At 40.4% G+C, this 18,306-nt stretch overlaps 1 protein-coding gene across 1 annotated transcript in view; it reads left to right on the forward strand.

Annotated features, from left to right (window-relative positions):
• ci (cubitus interruptus) overlaps positions 1–18,306 on the forward strand; it is a 1,501,802-nt gene that overhangs the window by 1,450,730 nt on the left and 32,766 nt on the right. Inside the window, exons 5-8 of the mRNA XM_067159248.2 lie at positions 5,220–5,321; positions 12,603–12,791; positions 15,911–16,116; positions 17,395–17,679. Coding sequence (XP_067015349.2) covers positions 5,220–5,321; positions 12,603–12,791; positions 15,911–16,116; positions 17,395–17,679 — 782 coding nt within the window. The remainder of the gene's footprint in view (positions 1–5,219; positions 5,322–12,602; positions 12,792–15,910; positions 16,117–17,394; positions 17,680–18,306) is intronic.

The following is an 18,306-nucleotide window of genomic DNA, read 5'->3' on the forward strand; positions in this document are numbered from 1 at the left end:
GGCGGTTTTGTCAATTATTTCTAGCCATATTATTAGAGATATGGTGATGGTGTTTGATGTTCTAAGGCAAGTATCCCTCGAAGTTTTGTTTTGTTTGAATAGCCCTCCATACATTGTGCTTCCCCCAACGCCCGCGAGAGCGCAACAGTTGCAACATCCGGCAGACATGATGCGTCCTCTACTCCAACAGTTGCAAAGATGGCCACTAACAGTGAAAAATCGTGTGCTGTTCTGGAATTTCATTTCAGCCAATCTGTGACAACCGTGCGACGAAACTTTAGAACAAAGTATCGGAAAGATCCACCCAGTGCCAACTTCATTCGCCGATGCTATCAGCAGTTTAAAACCACGGGATATCTGTGCAAGGGGAAATCAACAGGCCGGCCTAGTGTGCCTGAATAAACGGTTGAGTGTGTGCGGCGCAGTTTTGAACGTAGCCCGCAAAAGTCAACTCGTCGAGCGAGCAGGAAAATGAACATGCCTCGTTCGACCGTTTGGAAAGTCGTAAAGAAAAGATTGCAGAAGCGCCCTTACCGTTTGCATCTGCTCCAAGCATTGTCGCCGGCTGACAAAGTGAACCGTTTTGAGTTTTGTACAAGTTTTCAGGAGCGTATGCAAGATGATGAATTTTGTGACAACCTTGTCTTCAGTGCCGGGGCAGCATTTTTTTCTGAGTCGTAAAGTTAACAGGCGCAATGTACGAATTTGGGGGACTGAAAATCCCCGTAGCTGTGTGCAGCACGTTCGTGACTCTCCCAAGCTCAATGTTTTCTGTGCCATCTCGAAATTTAAAGTTTACGGTCCCTTCTTCTTCGCTGCAAAATCCATTACAGGGCACATCTACCCCGACATGCTGTAGAATTGGCTCATGCCACAGTTGGAGACCGATAGCATGAACATCATCTACCAACAGGATGGTGCTCCACCTCATTTCCATATTGATGTTCGTGTCTTTCTGAACAGTAGATGGATCGGTCGTATCGGGAATGAATATCAAGCCCTCATTTCATGGCCTCCACGCTCTCCTGACCTCACCCCTTGCGAATTCTTCGTATGGGGTATTGTAAAAGACGCAGTTTTTAGGCCACCATTACCGACTGATCTAACAGAACTGCGGGCCCGCATCATCAACGCCTTTGGTCAAATTGACAGCGACATGCTACGTCGGGTGTGGGACGAACTTGACTATAGAGTTGATGTGTGTAGAGTCACTCATGGAGCACATATCGAGCACTTGTAGGCTTATAAAATATTGTTGTGAGTTTTTCTGTCTGTCTATATCGTTGTGTGATGTTACAACAAATAATAAACAAACAGGAATTTTTTGAATTTGCTCCAATCATTTGTGCGCACTCTAGAGGTTCGCAAAGTGTTTTGTGTGGAGTGTGGTGTCATGTGGCGGGTCTAGAAAGCCAAGAACAACGACCGAGAGGAAATTTTAAGACAAAACCTTCATTATCAAGACAGTGTGTTGATGAGCAAGCAAGATAAAGTCATTTTCTAGTCCACTTACGTTACTAGCCAACCTTAGACGCTGAGTAAACAAAATGATAATTGAAAAGCAGAGAAGATAAAAGAGAACTCCACTGCAAAACGAGAAAGATGAATGACTCGAAGCATAAAGAAAGGCCAGTGAGCTTGGCACATACATATATTGGAAGATTAAAAAGGTTCTTTTGTCAACGATTCGGCTAAATATTATCAGCAACCAGAGGTTCTGTTTAATTAAATTTTAATTTCATCTCCAGCCTTCACTGTTTTAGTTATTTTTCTGAGCCAATCAAAGTCTGTGAGATAAGACAGCTTTCATATAAGCGGAACGAAAATTCCGTTATTCTTCGCTTTTGAATACTAAGAAAGTGCGCGCATTCTAATATCTCGTTTTCAAATTATTAGAGTTTTTCAGTTTTGCCGCCCCGTAAATTTTTCGCCCTAGTCCCGGGCCCATAAGGACATGCCTAAATACGGCTCTGCCCATGATTACCACTCACATCTCACAAAATGTGAATTTGAATATGTTTTCGTTTACGAATGTAGGTAAGATGATGTCATCCTTTCCACCGTCCATTCTTCGCACAGCGTGTGTATTCCAGACACCTTGATCTTCTTATAAACTGCACAGCGGGCGAAGATCTCGTTCGCTGATCACTTGGCCATCCCTGTTGCTGCTCTTCAGGTGGTCTGCATGCGAGACCTCCAGTACAACACCGATAATGGCGCTACACTGATCGCTCAAACCCGCCATTAACTGCGGGCATCCCTTGTGGAGCAGAGAAATTATATTTTAAAAAACAACAACATGGTATACCCATATATCCTCGACGGAGATGTATCATTATTTCATGTGTACTTTAACCATATTCGTTTGTAATAGTTCATGTGCAGCGATGAAAAATTCAATGCTCACGGAAGATAAAATATGGTTTTAGTGCTTTAGAACAACCCGTTAGGAAAATGATCGTATGTCGTGTACGAAGTTTTCAAACAAGCGACTGCCTTCAATGTTTAATAATAATAATGTTATTTGCTTTACGTCCCTTCAATGTTTATCAGTGGGCAATCACGCCATTTAGGTTTCATATGAAGCGTAACATCTTTTCATAGAAATTTGATGGACAAAATTACTTCTGTGAAACTTTAAATGGAGAATGACAAAGGTACGAAGATCGTAGTGGTTGTGATTATTGTTTTAATATGAAGTACAACTGCTCAACCATCCTCCATTAACATTAATAAGAAGGAAAATGGAAGAGGTCTGACATTTCGAAGATGTCGGAAAAAGAAAAAGAAGGGCCATGAAAGGCGTGACAATGAATTATTCCCTAGGCTTCGTAAACCTAATACTTTCGGGGTCGGTAAAGAACAAGAGTTCACCAAGGGTGGTCGGATAAGAATAATGAAGGCGAGAAGCCTAACAAAACGAGGTGGAAGCAATATCAGACAGCCAGGCAACCCGTGGTCGCCAACCCACGCTCCCAAGTATACTTCCCATCTCTGTACAACTCCCATACTTCTCTTGCCAGTTTTTTGCCAGTTGCTTTACGTCGCGCCGACACAGATAGGTCTTATGGCGACGGTGGGACGAGGAAGGGCTGGGAGTGGGAAGGAAGCGGCCGTGGCCTTAATTAAGGTACAGCCCCAGCATTTGCCTGGTGTGAAAATGGGAAACCACAGAAAACCATTATCAGGGCTGCCGACAGTGGGGTTCGAACCTACTATCTCCCGAATACTGGATACTGGCCGCACTTAAGCGACTGCAGCTATCGAGCTCGGTCCATACTTCTCTATCATTCATATTATCTTCCTTTCTCACACTTGCACTACCCTCCTCCCTCTGTTTTGTTAACATTTACAGGAAGGTGGGGGAGAACTGATCGATGTATTTCTAAGAAAATTGTTCTCACTAGTAGTTAGAGTGCGAATATGTTTGACGTAAATCCGAGATAATGATATCACAATGGTTACTCTACGGCCCGTAGGGGCATAGTTATGCGGTGTCGACAAGTGAAAATTTCATAATTTGCTCCATATCGACTCCTAAATGAAGATTCCAACCTATGATGTGTATATCACTGAAAAAGAGAATCCTATGCCTTACATAACCATACCATTGCGGAGGTCGTAGGGTAACTAGGGCAGACGTTACATGGTGCACAGGATGTAAATTACCAGATGTATACAAAGTAAATCACCTCAAACCTGCACCCGAAATGTTTCTGAAATGGAAGGTGCTATTGATGTGCCGTTATCATAGCAATGAAGTGTAACCAAGAACTCATAATTGTAGCCCACACACAGATTTTAATAATTATTAGAATGTGTATTATTTTAGAAAGTTATTTTTTTCAAATGGGACAATGCCTATTGATATTAACAAATTAAAACTAGAATTAATTTGGAATGTCCATGTGTTTATCCTTTTTTTTCTTTCAGGATTCTAGTACAAGTAGCTTACGAGCTATTGCATTTTGAAAATGGTAAATACTGACAGCTGTCTGCTCCATTCCACTGCTTATGTTTGTTTTCTGTACAGTGGGCGACGTTGTCACGAAAACCCAATGGAACAGTTTCTTCCCTGTCCCCGTCCGGCTCCATGGCTAAATGGTTAGCGTGCTGGCCTTTGGTCACAGGAGTCCCAGGTTCGATTCCCGGCAGGATCGGGAATTTTGACCATAGTTGGTTAATTTCGCTTACACGGGGGCTGGGTGTATGTGTCGTTATCTCAGAACTAGCTAATATCCATGGGGGAAAACTATATTAATGTTACAAATTTTAAAAATATGTGAACCCTCATCACCAAATTTCACTGAACATATTTGAGATATAACATGGGTGCTTGAGTAGCCTATTTTCGTATCACAGAAGATCCCGTAAGCATACAAAATGTAAACTGATATGGTCTCACTGAACAAATCGATACGAAGAAAATCAAGGAATTCCTGTAATATTAAAAAAGAATAGCCCCAGCGTGCTATAATAGGGGCAGAGCTAGAGATGGCTTCTCGACACAGCCTTACATCGAGCTGAACTGAAAACAACATAGTTTCAAGCGATTATCTACGTACTTTTCGGTTGATCATTCATCAAATACATGATTCATATTACTATCACCGAAAAGAATGTGAATTGAATCGATTGTTGAATTTTAGCAAACTCCATTGGCATTAACAAACTGTTTTTTATAAACTATACACACAAACACAAAGTTCAGCCCGGGCATTTCCCTGGTCTGAAAATGGGAAACCATGGAAAACCATTGGGCCTGAAACCATCATTTCCCGAATGCAAGCTTACAGCTACACAACCCATACCACATTGCCGAGTTGCTTTATAATTCTAAGGAGAAAAGTGATTGTCTCTTAATAGTCGCATACGAGCCAACAACTAGTACATAATATATTTAGATATTGGCTTGATTTTGCAGATGAAATGAAGAATGTTAATATTTATTTGGCCGAAACTAATTTTAAATGCGGGATGCTGTGCAAAGGAATAACTTACTGAAATAAGAGGTGCATTGTTCAATGTTGAAGGATCGGTACATTTTTTACACTCGTGTTTTGAAGCCTTTGTTACTTCGAGTGGCAAATAAGGAACATGGATGTCTCTTACTACTATATTTGTATCTTTGAACATGGATGTCTGTTGCAACCATATCTGTATCTTTTTCCTTTATGTTTTGATATAATGTTTACTGTATGACATGTTCTTTGTTGCAGGGTTGGGTCTGCCCCCAGACTACCTGACTTCCCGGGCTCTCACCGATCTTCAGCCTCCACCGTCCACTGTTGGTAGCTCCGAGTTCCCCTTCTCGATAGACGGTAAGTCCCAGAACTGGGGTGAGAAAATCTAGTTCGTACTATAGATAACAGGTGCGCTATAATCAGCCAGGTAAAATAATTTCCATAATAAATTTCGATAATCGATTTGTGCATTAACTGGATCTTACATCCTCAATAACACCAGCAAACCATACCTGACCATTTCCTTATCACCACCCTCTTGTTCGTTCGATCACAGAGTAGTTTCTTAAGAGGTTCTATCAAGATGGCTTTTATCTGAAAAATGGTTTCGTCGCTAGCTTCTCCCAAAGGCGGCCGTATTTCGAATTCCGATCAACACAAATGAGATTTTAGAAATGAAAAATCACATAACTGTAGGTCTTGTGGCTTATGACGTAAGATTAATTGATATTTTTTGTTTACATTCCAACATAGACTGTTATTATCCTTACTATTTCTTGCTCAAACAGTGAGCATGGTAAATTCAACAAGTTTTCTACAATTTCATATTTTACTTCAAATAAATGTGCACTTGCCGTCGATACTCTGCTCTTATTTCGTGGTTTAGTCCTATGCTCCGTATTTCATATGAAAACGAAAATGAAATTGCTTTATAAAGAAACTATTAAGAACCCGCTAATAATGTTCAGTGTGTCTATCTTTAGGGTGACAGTTCGATATTCAAATTGTGGCATGGACAGTGACAATCTAAAGTGCTTATTTTTTTATATTTCTCGTTTCAAATAAATTCTGAAATGCTACTTCAGAAGAGCCCAGCTACTATTTCCAGTCTTGAACAAAAAATAACAAGAATCTAACTTGACACAGATAACTCAATAACATATACACAAGAACTGAGCACCTGAGGTTATGTCTGCATGGTGAGTAGCTTCGAAAATAACAGCTTCCTCGTGTAGTAGAAGTGTACAATAGATCTGATCATAAGGTGCAAAACCATTTAAAACAATTCAGAGAAAAATGAGCTAGAAAAATATGGAGACAGGGGAGGGACTTTTCCGTTGGGTGTTCACGACAATGTCGCTCAGCGCCAAGTATGTCATCGGCTAAAATAACAATCACGTTAAGTTCTATACTACTTTATTGTCAAGTTGCCAAAGATAACTACAGCAAGAGACGAATGGTATCGTGGTGTGCAATTGTCACGGTAATAAATAAATAAATAAATAAATAAATAAATAAATAAATAAATAAATAAATAAATAAATAAATAAATAAATAAATAAATAAATTCTCCTTCTACGCCCAAATTCTCCTTCTACCACTTTTCACACATCTGTGGAGTAGCGACTACGAACTGTGTTGCACATGTGGATTTGGTCCTGTTTTACGGCCGGATGCCCTTCCTGACGCCTACCGTATGTGGAGGGATGTAATCATTATTGCGTGTTTCTGTGGTGGTTGGTAGTGCGGTACGTTGTCTGAATATGACGAGGAAAGTGTTGGAACAAACACAAGTACCCAGTCCTCGAGCCAGAAGAATTAATCAGACGCGATTAACATCCCCGACCCGGCCGGGAATCGAACTCTGGACCCTCTGAACCGAAGGCTGCGACGCTGACCATTCAGGCAAGGTGTCGGTTAAATAAATAAATAAACAAACAATTAAAAACCGATCAGCCGATTTTATCTTCGCGGATATTACGTTGCTGATGTTATTTATTGCTTACTTACAATGACTGGCCACCTTGTGACGCGGATGACTAATTATCTAGCCCCAGCAAACAGTATTAATGTTCAATACATTTGGTACAAAATGTAATTTCCGCCCTAATTGCTCTAAGTGTGCCGCAATGGTATTGTGTCGGGCGAAATAATTTTTATTCAGTGATGGATCGGAATATACATTCAGAAGTCGATATGAAGTAAATTAAGAAAATCTCACATTTTCTATCCCCTATAACTTTGTCCCTAAGGATCATAGGACAACCGTTGCGGTACCACCAAATCGGACTTCAATGGTACCCGATATGGGGGTCGGAAATGATATTTCGGCGGTCAAATCACCAATTTTGCTTGAAACCTGCAAAGAAAATGCTTATTTTCTTTTTAGTTGATTATTGTATTCTGTTCATCATCATCATCATCATCTGTTTACCCTCCAGGTTCGGCTTTTCCCTCGGACTCAGCGAGGGATCCCACCTCTACCGCCTCAAGGGCAGTGTCCTGGAGCTTCAGACTCTTGGTCGGGGTATACAACTGGGGAGTATGACCAGTACCTCGCCCAGGCGGCCTCACCTGCTGTGGTGAACAGGGGCCTTGTAGGGGGATGGGAAGATTGGAAGGAATAGGCAAGGATGAGGGAAGGAAGCGGCCGTGGCCTTAAGTTAGGTACCATCCCGGCATTTGCCTGGAGGTGAAGTGGGAAACCACGGAAAACCACTTCGAGGATGGCTGAGGTGGGAATCGAACCCACTTCTACTCAGTTGACCTCCCGAGGCTGAGTGGACCCCGTTCCAGCCCTCGTACCACTTTTCAAATTTCGTGGCAGAGCCGGGAATCGAACCCGGACCTCCGGGGGTGGCAGCTAATCACGCTAACCACTACACCACAGAGGCGGCGTATTCTGTTCATATACGCACAAACTGACACCACAGTTGTTCCGATTAGATGAGCCGTTCGCTTGCTGCAGCGGATCGAAGCGTACTAAACCCTCCGAAATCAGAGGTTCCCTGCGCAGTTCTCCTCGCGGCTTGGGGACAGCATCTGTGAAGCATGTAGTCCAAGGACCGACCTATGCAATGATACATTTGCATTAAATGTACTGTACTTTCTTGTAGAGTAACTGCCACGGACCCGGAAATAAAATTTTGTGACCTTCACTTTCCTAACAGGGATGGCTAAGTTATGAGACAATTACTGTTCAGCTTTTTTTGTGTCGACCTTACACTAAAAACATCTCTATCCACTACCAACACATACCTGAAATCTCCGCTACCATTAGGGCCTTAAGTCCCCGTCTATTCATAATTGCTTATAACCATTTCCTTTACATTCTCTTTCCCTTATAAACCTACTACCACTTCACACTTCAATCACCACTACAGATCAGCCACTGTTCTTGCATGCAGGAAATTGTACGTGGTATATAATTTTAACAGGGTACTCACTGCCTATGTATGAGCTACCTAGCCGAGGCGAAAAAAGGCTGTCTTGTTCGGTGTGACATGGGTTCGATTCCCCGTCAGGAAGTCGAAAACTTTAGAAACGAGATTTCCACTTCCGGAGAGGCACATGGCCCTGAGATTCTCTCTGACTATACCAAAATTGAGTACTAGGTTAATTCCTGAGGGAAAAGGACTAATTACTCTACAGTATTTCAGTGCCGAGGTTACGATTGTGAAAGTCTGCACCTTTCACTCCTGCAAAGGCTTTCATGGTCTGTTCGGAGATGGCTTTTCTTTTTTATACGCACTGTCTTCGTGGCAGCCAATAAGGCAGAATCTAATTTACAACCAAAAAAAACGACATTGTTATTGAAATGGCTTACAACACGGTAAACAGGAACATCGTCCTCGGCCGTTATTAATTCTGAAATCTAACAGATTATGTTCTCTAGGTCTAGACGCCTGAAACGTAGTCTTCCTCGAATCTAATTTTTTTTTTTTCGCGATGCTTATTTTGGGGAAGATGACCTCTAATTAATAAATTCGCAGAATCATCCTAACGTTTCTTAAAAATATGCTTCTTCTTGCCAGTCTACCTGAAATGAAGCATGTGTATTTTCTTTCTGTTTGCCACTTAATAGAGTTGCATCTTCATTTCAAATCACCATTCAGTTCTTTTTGTGTCGACCTTACACTAAAAACATCTCTATCCACTACCAACACATACCTGGAACCTCCGCTGCCATTAGGGCCACAAGTCCCCTTCTAGTCATAAATGCTGATAGCCATTTCCTTCACATTCTCTTCCCCTTATAAACCTACCACCACTTCACACTTCAATCACCGCCACAGATCAACCGCTGTTTTTGTGTGCAGGAAATTGTATCCGAGCGGGCGGCCTGCCCCTTTTGTCCTCTCGCCGCTCTGCTTTGGGCAATCAAGACAGACCTGTTCACAATGGAAGGTGCTACTCAGATGCTAGGCAGGATGGGAGAGCTCTTTGGTGGGTTGTTTCCTTACGACGTGATACACAACTCTGCTCATGAGGTCGTATCCCTAACCATTTGCCTGACTTCAAGAAATTTTCTCCTATATGATTGCAGTTTATTTCAAATTTACCGTCACGGCTTTATCCGTGGATTTCATTGAAAATTGCTTTTCAGTTTCGGAGCGAGGAATATTTTGTTAACCAGGAAATCTATAACGGATGAATCAATGAATGGAATACTCTCTTCCAATAGCGGATGACCAGCAACTGAATATTAATTATTTCATGCAGCTCCGTGACTAACTGGTTAGCATGCTGGCCTGTGGTCCAAGGGGTCCTGAGTTCTATTCCTGTCCTGGATTGGAATTTTCATCTTCATTGGTTATTTCCTCTGGCTTGAGGACTGGGTGTTCAACGTTAGATTTCATCCTAGTTAGCGCCCCATTCTCTAAGATGCACAAGTCGTCTATGGGCGTTAACTCTGCAGTTAATTGTTTGTAATACAAAATACTAAAAATAGTCCATACAATAAAATGTTACAAAATAATTCAAATATGTTTACTTAATCTGTAATCCTTCTTGGACGTGCCTTTAATAATTGATTAAACTGAAACTTTTGAGGTTATTTTCCACAATTTAATTAAGTCATGAACAAAGTTACAAGTAAACGTTACAAATCTCTTCATATCCCCCCTCCCCTCCTCTGGCGCTATAATCCTGACGGGCCGTGGCCTACCAAGCAATTGCTGCTCAGCCTGAAGGCCTGCAGATTACAAGGTGATTTGTGGTCAGCACGATGAATCCTCTCGGCCATTATTCTTAGCATTTTAGACCGCGATCGCTATCTCACCTCGAACCAGCCCTCAGATCTAGGTAAATACCCCAGATCTGGCCGGGAATCGAACTCAGGGCTCCCGAGTAAGAAGCAGACACGCTATCCCTCGACCGCGGGGCCAGCTCTTTTCATGTGGTTGTGAGGGTATTTAGGGATTGTAGTAAAGCTGTGAAGGACAGAGAGCATATAATTAATATGTTAGTTATGTTCCAGTGTATGGAACTTGATTCGAGAAGTGGAAAAGGTCTAAAAGAAAGCAGCGCGACTTGTTCTCTGTGATTTCCGATACAGAAGTAGTGTTACGAAGATGTTCGCGGGCTGGGAAGACTTGAGAGTGAAGAGACGAGCTGCTCGACTAAGCGGTTTGTCAGCGGAGAGATGGGCGTGGAATGACATTACTAGACGAATAAGCTTGAAGGGAGTTTTTAGAGTAGGAAGGATCAGAATATCAAGATGAAGTTGGAATTCAAGAGGACAAACTAGGACAGATATTCGTTTATGGGAAGAGGAATTAGAGATAAGAAATATTTACCAAAGGAGACGTTCGATAAATTTCCAACTTCTTTGAAATCATTAAAAGCAAGACTAGGTAAACAACCGATAGGGAATCTGCCACCTGGGCAACAGCCCTAAATGCGGATCAGTTGTGAATGATGATGATAATGATGATGACGACGACGATAAATGCATGACTGATTCTTATTTAGATGTCCTCACTCCTCCACTTTAAAAATGTTATTTACTCTTGCTGGCTCTTGTTTAGAAACTTCTTTCAGGGATGCGGTTATTCCTGCAAACATCTGTAGACGAGGCCTTTTCCCTTCTGAATTTCGCGGATTCGGAATAGAAATACTAGGAGTGCTATCCTAGATTTGATAAGACACAAACAGCGCTCGATGAGCATCGCATTATTATTATTATTATTATTATTATTATTATTATTATTATTATTATTATTATTATTATTATTATTATTATTATTATTAACATTTATTTAGCATGTGATAAAATTATATTAAACTATATAGTCTAAGTTACATATTAGTCACAGATCCAAATTAGAAATCCACTGGACGGCTTCATTTAATAATCACACAAAATTAAAGCCATTGTGAGAATGCTGATGCTTGATACATTTTTAAAAATTAATTAAATTAAATTTAATTTTAATAAGTGGGCTTCATTTTATGTGAGATGCAGATCTATCATAGTGTACTGGAAACCTCGAAGTGTCCGTAACTGGTCGCCACAATCACAGTTCGGGGAGTGTAGAGTGTAAATAATAATAATAATAATAATAATAATAATAATAATAATAATAATAATAAAATGATGCCAGCCCCGTAGTGTAGGAGTAGCGTGCCTTTCTCTCACCCAGAGGCCCCGTGTTCGATTTCCAGCCAGGTGAAGGATGTTTACCTGGACCTGAGGGCTGGTTCGAGGTCCTCTCAATCTACGTTTTTAATAAAATTGAGGATTTATCGGCCAGTAAGATAGCAGCCCCAGTCTAGAATAACGGCCGAGAAGATTTGTCGTGTCGACCACACGACACCGCGTAATCTGCAGGCCTTCGGGCTGGGCAGCGGTCTCTTGGTAGGTCATGGCCATTCGGGGTTGGTGCACCATGGGATTTGGTTTGGTTTTAATAATAATATACACTTGTAAAAGATTTTAAAATAATTTTTTATCTGCTAATATAATTTCTTGATTGTATGTAAATACTACCACTGAAGTTATCAGTTGTTCTCCATCCTTTATCAGCCCCTGCATTCGTGTCCATATCAGTAACTAAAGTAAAGATGGACTACCCAGCTCGAGTCCAGATCATTGTAGGCTGCCAATAGAGATTTTAAATTGCATTTCTAAATTGCTGTACTGTATATATTACATGTTGTTGTCCATCTATGATTATACAGACACACCATCTATTGGATGTTGATCAGTTGATGATGTTCCCTCATAATGCGAGAGAAATGTTCGATAAATTTCCAAGTTCGTTGAAAATATTTAAGAAAAAGCTAGGTAAACAATTGATAGGGATCTGCCACCCTGGTGACAGCCCTAAATGCAGATCACTGATGAGTGATGATTGACTGAAGTATTCGTACATAAATTGAACATCCTTGGACGCCCGCCCTTCAGACGCCCCTCCACCCCCCACCCACCATACATCTAAGTAGGCCTACGTCCTTGTACGTATTGTTGTATTCTTGTTCATCCTCAACTTATTGGTTTACATTCTGTTGTCTGTAATATTATTCTTGCTGAATGGACCTCCACCCAACTGTTTCTGTTATTTTTCTGTTGCATGCTCCTTACGGGACCAGTCCTCGAACCAAGACTAAGTCTGTACATGTTATTTTCTGTTGCAGGCTCCCGGTTGACTAGTCCTCGACCGAGCAGTTTACGCCAGAGTCGGAAGCGCGCTCTCTCATCCTCACCTTACTCCGATTCGTTTGACATCAATTCTATGATCCGCTTCTCTCCGAACTCCCTTGTATCCATCGTGAACGGATCACGGAGTTCGAGTGCTAGTGGCTCGTACGGCCATCTTTCAGCGGGTAAGTACAATATTTTAGCGTTAGGGATGAGAATGAAAGAAGCTTTCCAACAACACTTCAAAAGTGACTTACAGTATTCTGTAGGTACTTTGACAAGAGTAACTGAAATTTTAATACAATCAGAAGTCACTGATAGAAGTATTGTTATTAGTCCCAGACAGGGTGCAAAGTCGCGGGAGGGGAAGGGAGGGTTTTCCCTCCCCACCGACGATTTTATCTCAAAGACTCCTCCCCACTAAAATCGCCCGGGGGGAATTATTTATAAAATAATGAGGAAAATACAGAACACAGTATATTACTGAAATTATGGTGTATATTTTCATAAAAACATCAGCAATAATCATATAATTAGGAATAATAGAATGACTGCTGGACCTTGAGCAATAAAGCAGCATAGTGGTGGCAACTCAGCACCTGCAGTCTATTGTTCGTGTTTCACTCTGGCAAGTCCATCTGAAACCTGGGCAAAAATATACATTACTTGAAGCCCTCCTCCCTTGTCATCACTCTAAGTAGCTCGAGCTTACACCGCTCCTGTACTTCTTTGAGAGGGTGTGTGTCCGCTAGGTACCCAATAGGACAATATTTACTTAAAAGGAGTGTACAAACAGAATAACTTTTCATACTTTTTATAACAAGAAAATTCAAACAAAGATCTGGGGCAAGGGATAATTTACTTACTGGGGAAATATATACCTGACCCCCCCTTCCCTGCTGAAATAAACATTAGCAGTTAAACTCTATGATCCTTCACTCCCACACCATTTCTTTCTGATTTTTCACCCTGGTCCCAAAGGTTAGTCTGGGGGAGAAGGAGAAAATGACATTAAATTACAGAGTCAAAATAGATTTTTCTTTTGCCTGTAATATGTGGATAGTTCAAGACTTAACATGATCTGGGTTTGAGTATGAAAAATGAAAGAACTAGACAAATTATAGTTAACCGCATATTTATATGATTTGTATGATTTATATGTTGTGACACATATATCCCATTAAGGGCGTTGGGATTGCCAAGATGACTGCTGCCAACGTAAAAGGTTTACAGAGATTGGAGTGTCACATGGTCAGCATGACAACATTCTCAGCTTATTGCATGGCTTTCCTGACCAGGTTCACTCCCTCTCATATCAGACAGCTCTTCGGTTAGTGTCACCAGTGTAGGTGTAGGTATGCTTCTCTTACACTGAGGGGCTGCTGTAAATATATTTTGGCATTAATATTGACTCCCTCCAAAAATATGAGAGATGGGGCATAAGTCATGGCAACTATTCTTTTTCATACAAATGTGGGTTCTACCAGACAAATGGAAATATACAGGTGGGAGTGGGGAGCATAAGGTGCTGTGTAATATATGAATTATGCCGAGTAGGTTTACCAGGTGTAGCAAGGACACTGTCAGCCATGAAATCCTTGTGCTACGTAATGTTTATTTTCAAATAGTACAGAAACCCTCAAGGTAGTCTCCTAGACTGTTCACAATACATTGCCAACGACGCAGGAGACATCACGTCACAATGTGTGAATTTTGCAGTTTCATGTTTCACAGTGTTGGCAATGTCTTCTTGTGTCCCAAACCATATCCCACACAATGGTTCTTTCACTTTGGAGATGAGGTCAAAATTGCACGGAGACAGGTCCGGTGAGTATAGCGGGTGAATAGTACTTTATACTCCCAGCGCTGAAGTTGCCTCTGCTGCATTTGGTCTGGAGTTGTCATGGAAGATGAGTGTTTTGGCTTGTAAGTAGTGTCTATCTTTTGCCATGTCCATGCACTGGGTAATTACAGTACGTGACACATCAGTCCAAGCACTAACAGGTGTTCTGGGCTGTCGTACATCGCTGCTTGCTTCACATCCATGCTGAAATACTTCTACCCTTCTCTCAACGGTTCAATACGGAGGGGCATTATTACCCACAGCTTCCATAAGATCTCTATGACATTCTTTGGCATTAAAATCCTGTCAAAAGGCGAGTTTGATGCACACAAACCGTTCTTGCCTCGTTACATCCATTCTGCACAGAGCCTGACTCACTACCGCAGTCCCATCGCCCTGTTTATGGTACCTGTCCAACGCACCGCCATGTCGTGGTGTGTACATGTACTATGAATGCCATGCTTTCCAGAATATATGACCATTGTGTGATAGCACCATGAAAATATGAGGGAAAAAGTAGTTGCCATAACATGCCTCAACCGTCGTGTAGTCCAGTAACAATTCTCACATGAAATTACACAGGATTATAAGTTGTCAACTAGTTGTCAAGTAGTTGTTAAGTGTGATGCACTTTCCTAAGGTGTATGTCAAAACTAAAGCTTCTTGGATCTCTTTGGTAGAATCTTGTGCAATACTAATATTAATATTATGTGATACTGGTATGTACCGTTCTTTCTGTCACAGCATATGGAGTTATTTTCCTACAGGAAAATGCCAGGCCATATGTGCACCTCTCATGTAACTTATTTGAGAGTTTGGCCATTTTTTGACCAGATAGTAGCCTATGTCTGGCTACTTTCCTTTTGAGCACATTTGGTACCTTATGGGTCATCTCTAGCACCTATGTTGGAAAGTACCGTATTTGAAATGGGCTATCAATTAGACATTTTTTGACACAATATTTTATGTTATCTGGGAAGTGTCATATATCACTTCATATTGAGCTACCACTTCCATTCAAAACAGAGGTGCTTTCTTATTGACTTGCTTCTCTTCTTCTTGAACTATTTTGAAATTGTATTGATTTCCTTTTTGTATTTGTGTACAGTATACTGTATTTGATAACTCTTGAATATTTTAGATGATTCTTTCTGGTTAGACCTACTGACTATTATTTCATTGTCAAAAGTGTATTTTGTCACACTTTAATTGGTGCTTCTTTACCTGACATATAATTCATTGCAAGAATCAGTATCCAGTATCCAGATTGTAAGTGCAGTTTCTTGAATTATTATTCCTGAATATTTTTATTTATTTAACAACTGAGCTTGCAATTAAAACATAGAATAACAAATTTTATATAAAATGGTTTCAAATGTAACTAAGTTGTTGTGCCATAAAGGTGATGTCTAAGAATAGAAACTGAGTTCTGTAGCAGTAGCGCATTTTATAATTTTTCAGGAGCAATCAGTCCAGCGCTAGGAATGCACCCGGGGATGGCTCCCCATCTGCAGCAACTGCAGGCTCATCTCCTTAGGACAGCTGCTGGTGGTCTGTTACCACCTCTCCCACCTCATCATCAAGCTCAACCACAAACTCCAGGAGGGCTTTTCTCCTTGCCCCACCATCCGCTTCCTACCACTGGACATTCCATTTCTAAAACGGAGGTAAGTTGGGATAGTTAATCCTTACATACTGTAGGTCATATTACCTTCATGTAGAAATAAAAATTAGATAGAGTAGGTATTCAGTCAGCGGGGCATGATTAGCTCAGCGGCATAGCTGCTGGCTTCCCACCTGGAAGGCTGAGGTTCAAATCCTGGTCAATTCTGGGTCGAGATTTTCATCTCAAGAATCACGTGACGCCACGAAGGGCATCCGGTCTTAAACCCCCCGGCCAAAACCAAAATGAGCCTAGTTGGCTCCAGCGACCCCAGAAATAACTGGGATAAGCTGAAGAAAGTTATGAACCAGCTGCATAAGTAGAAATATATCACGAAGCAGAAGAAGGTATTCAGTCAGAGATACACATGGGTTTTACCTTCATTGGTAGAGAGAATGTGTTTATAAGAGTGGTAATCATAGAAGCAGTGCTGTTACATGATAAATGTTTGAGGTTCTCCAAGACTTTTAGGATACCACTAACTGATGATTATTTCCATTATATATATATTTTTACATCCGTCTATCACTGAGTGAAGTGGCCATGTGGTTAGGGGCGCACAGCTGTGAGCTTGCATTTGGGAGATAGTGGGTTTGAACCCCATTGTCTGCAGCCCTGAAGATGGTTTTCACACCTTAATAAAGGCCATACCATTCAGCAATTTCTCCAGATCTCCTGCAGTCTCAGATAAAATAACAATATCATCAGCAAATCTCAGGGTTTTAATTTCCTCTCCTTGGATTGTGATTCCCTTCCCAAATTCCTCTTTGATTTGCTTTACTGCCTGTTCTATATGTATTAAAACTGAATTTTTAAAGTGATATTTCAAATAGATTTGAAGACTAAAAGTAGTAGCTTTCTGCACATATTAAAACCATTCTTCTGAAAAATTAATTTAAGCATTGCTTGAAGACTGTTTTACTGGCACATTCATTCAATAGAACAGTGATACTACTCTTCTTAGTATTTGTCATAGATCTGTTAAAAATAGCATATTAACTATTAATATCTGTTAATGTATATATTGTGTGTATGCAAAAATGAGATATCCTCTTGGCTATGTACATACATATTATATGTGTGCTAAATTTTAATTTTGTTATGTATAGGCAAATTAAAACTGGCATGTTTTCAGTCAGTGGTATGATAATAGTAAGTTGAAATAGTAAAATACAATTTGATACTCATTATTGTAACCTTAATTCTGTAATGTTAGATAAGGTATGGTATATAATTCTGCTTGTTTGTCTTTTTATAAATGTAAGGATTCCTTTCATTTCAGTTAACAAATGAGGCATGTAAGAAGTTGGAATCTTCAGTCTCAAGTAGTGTTGCAGAAGCAGACACTAGCGCCAGTCATCGTAAAGCTCGTATTAAGAGAGAGCCCACCTCTAGCTCAGCTACACCTTCTGTGACGATACAAGGTTCTGATGCTAGTAGTAAGTGTTCGCCAGGAGGATTGGATACTGGTGACCCCTTACGTGATGAACCAGGGGACTTCATTGAAACCAACTGCCATTGGAGGGACTGTGGGCTTGAATTTCCCACCCAGGATGATCTAGTTAAAGTAAGCTAATTAATATTTTGTCTAATATCCAATTTCTTGTGAGACACACATCATCATAACATCATCATCACAACAAATGCATTCATTATAGACAGTAGGAACTAAATTATCTGGACCAATGGGAACTAGGGGTCATCTGGATATGCAAAAATCTGTATAAACAAACTTAACATTTTAATTTAAAATAAACATACAATACATAAAGTACAAAATGTGAACATTTGTGAATAATTATGAATTAAATTTTAAATGTTTTATGTAGATGCATGTGAAGAGCAATAAAATAAACATACGGTACAATATATAAAACATTTATAAACAATTATGAAGCCTCAAAGCTTACATAATATACCCAAGTTAAAAAAAAAAAAAAAAGGCTCTTCACGTCTAGATAATTGAGGATCCAGATAACTAAGGTTTGGATAATCAAGCTTCTACTGCACAAAAATTATTTCTTAATATTATTCAATCCAATTTTGACAATCTACTTCGTAACTAGTTCTTGGAAGACAGTGAACTGAAAAACTTAAGATTCCTAATATTATGTTCAGGGATTGTACTTCATATTTATATACAGCAATACAATTCTGCATATGGTTCCACAATGGCGAAAAATTGAGAATTCTG

Source organism: Anabrus simplex, chromosome 1 (genome assembly GCF_040414725.1).
Source record: "Anabrus simplex isolate iqAnaSimp1 chromosome 1, ASM4041472v1, whole genome shotgun sequence".
Lineage (NCBI taxonomy): Eukaryota > Metazoa > Arthropoda > Insecta > Orthoptera > Tettigoniidae > Anabrus > Anabrus simplex.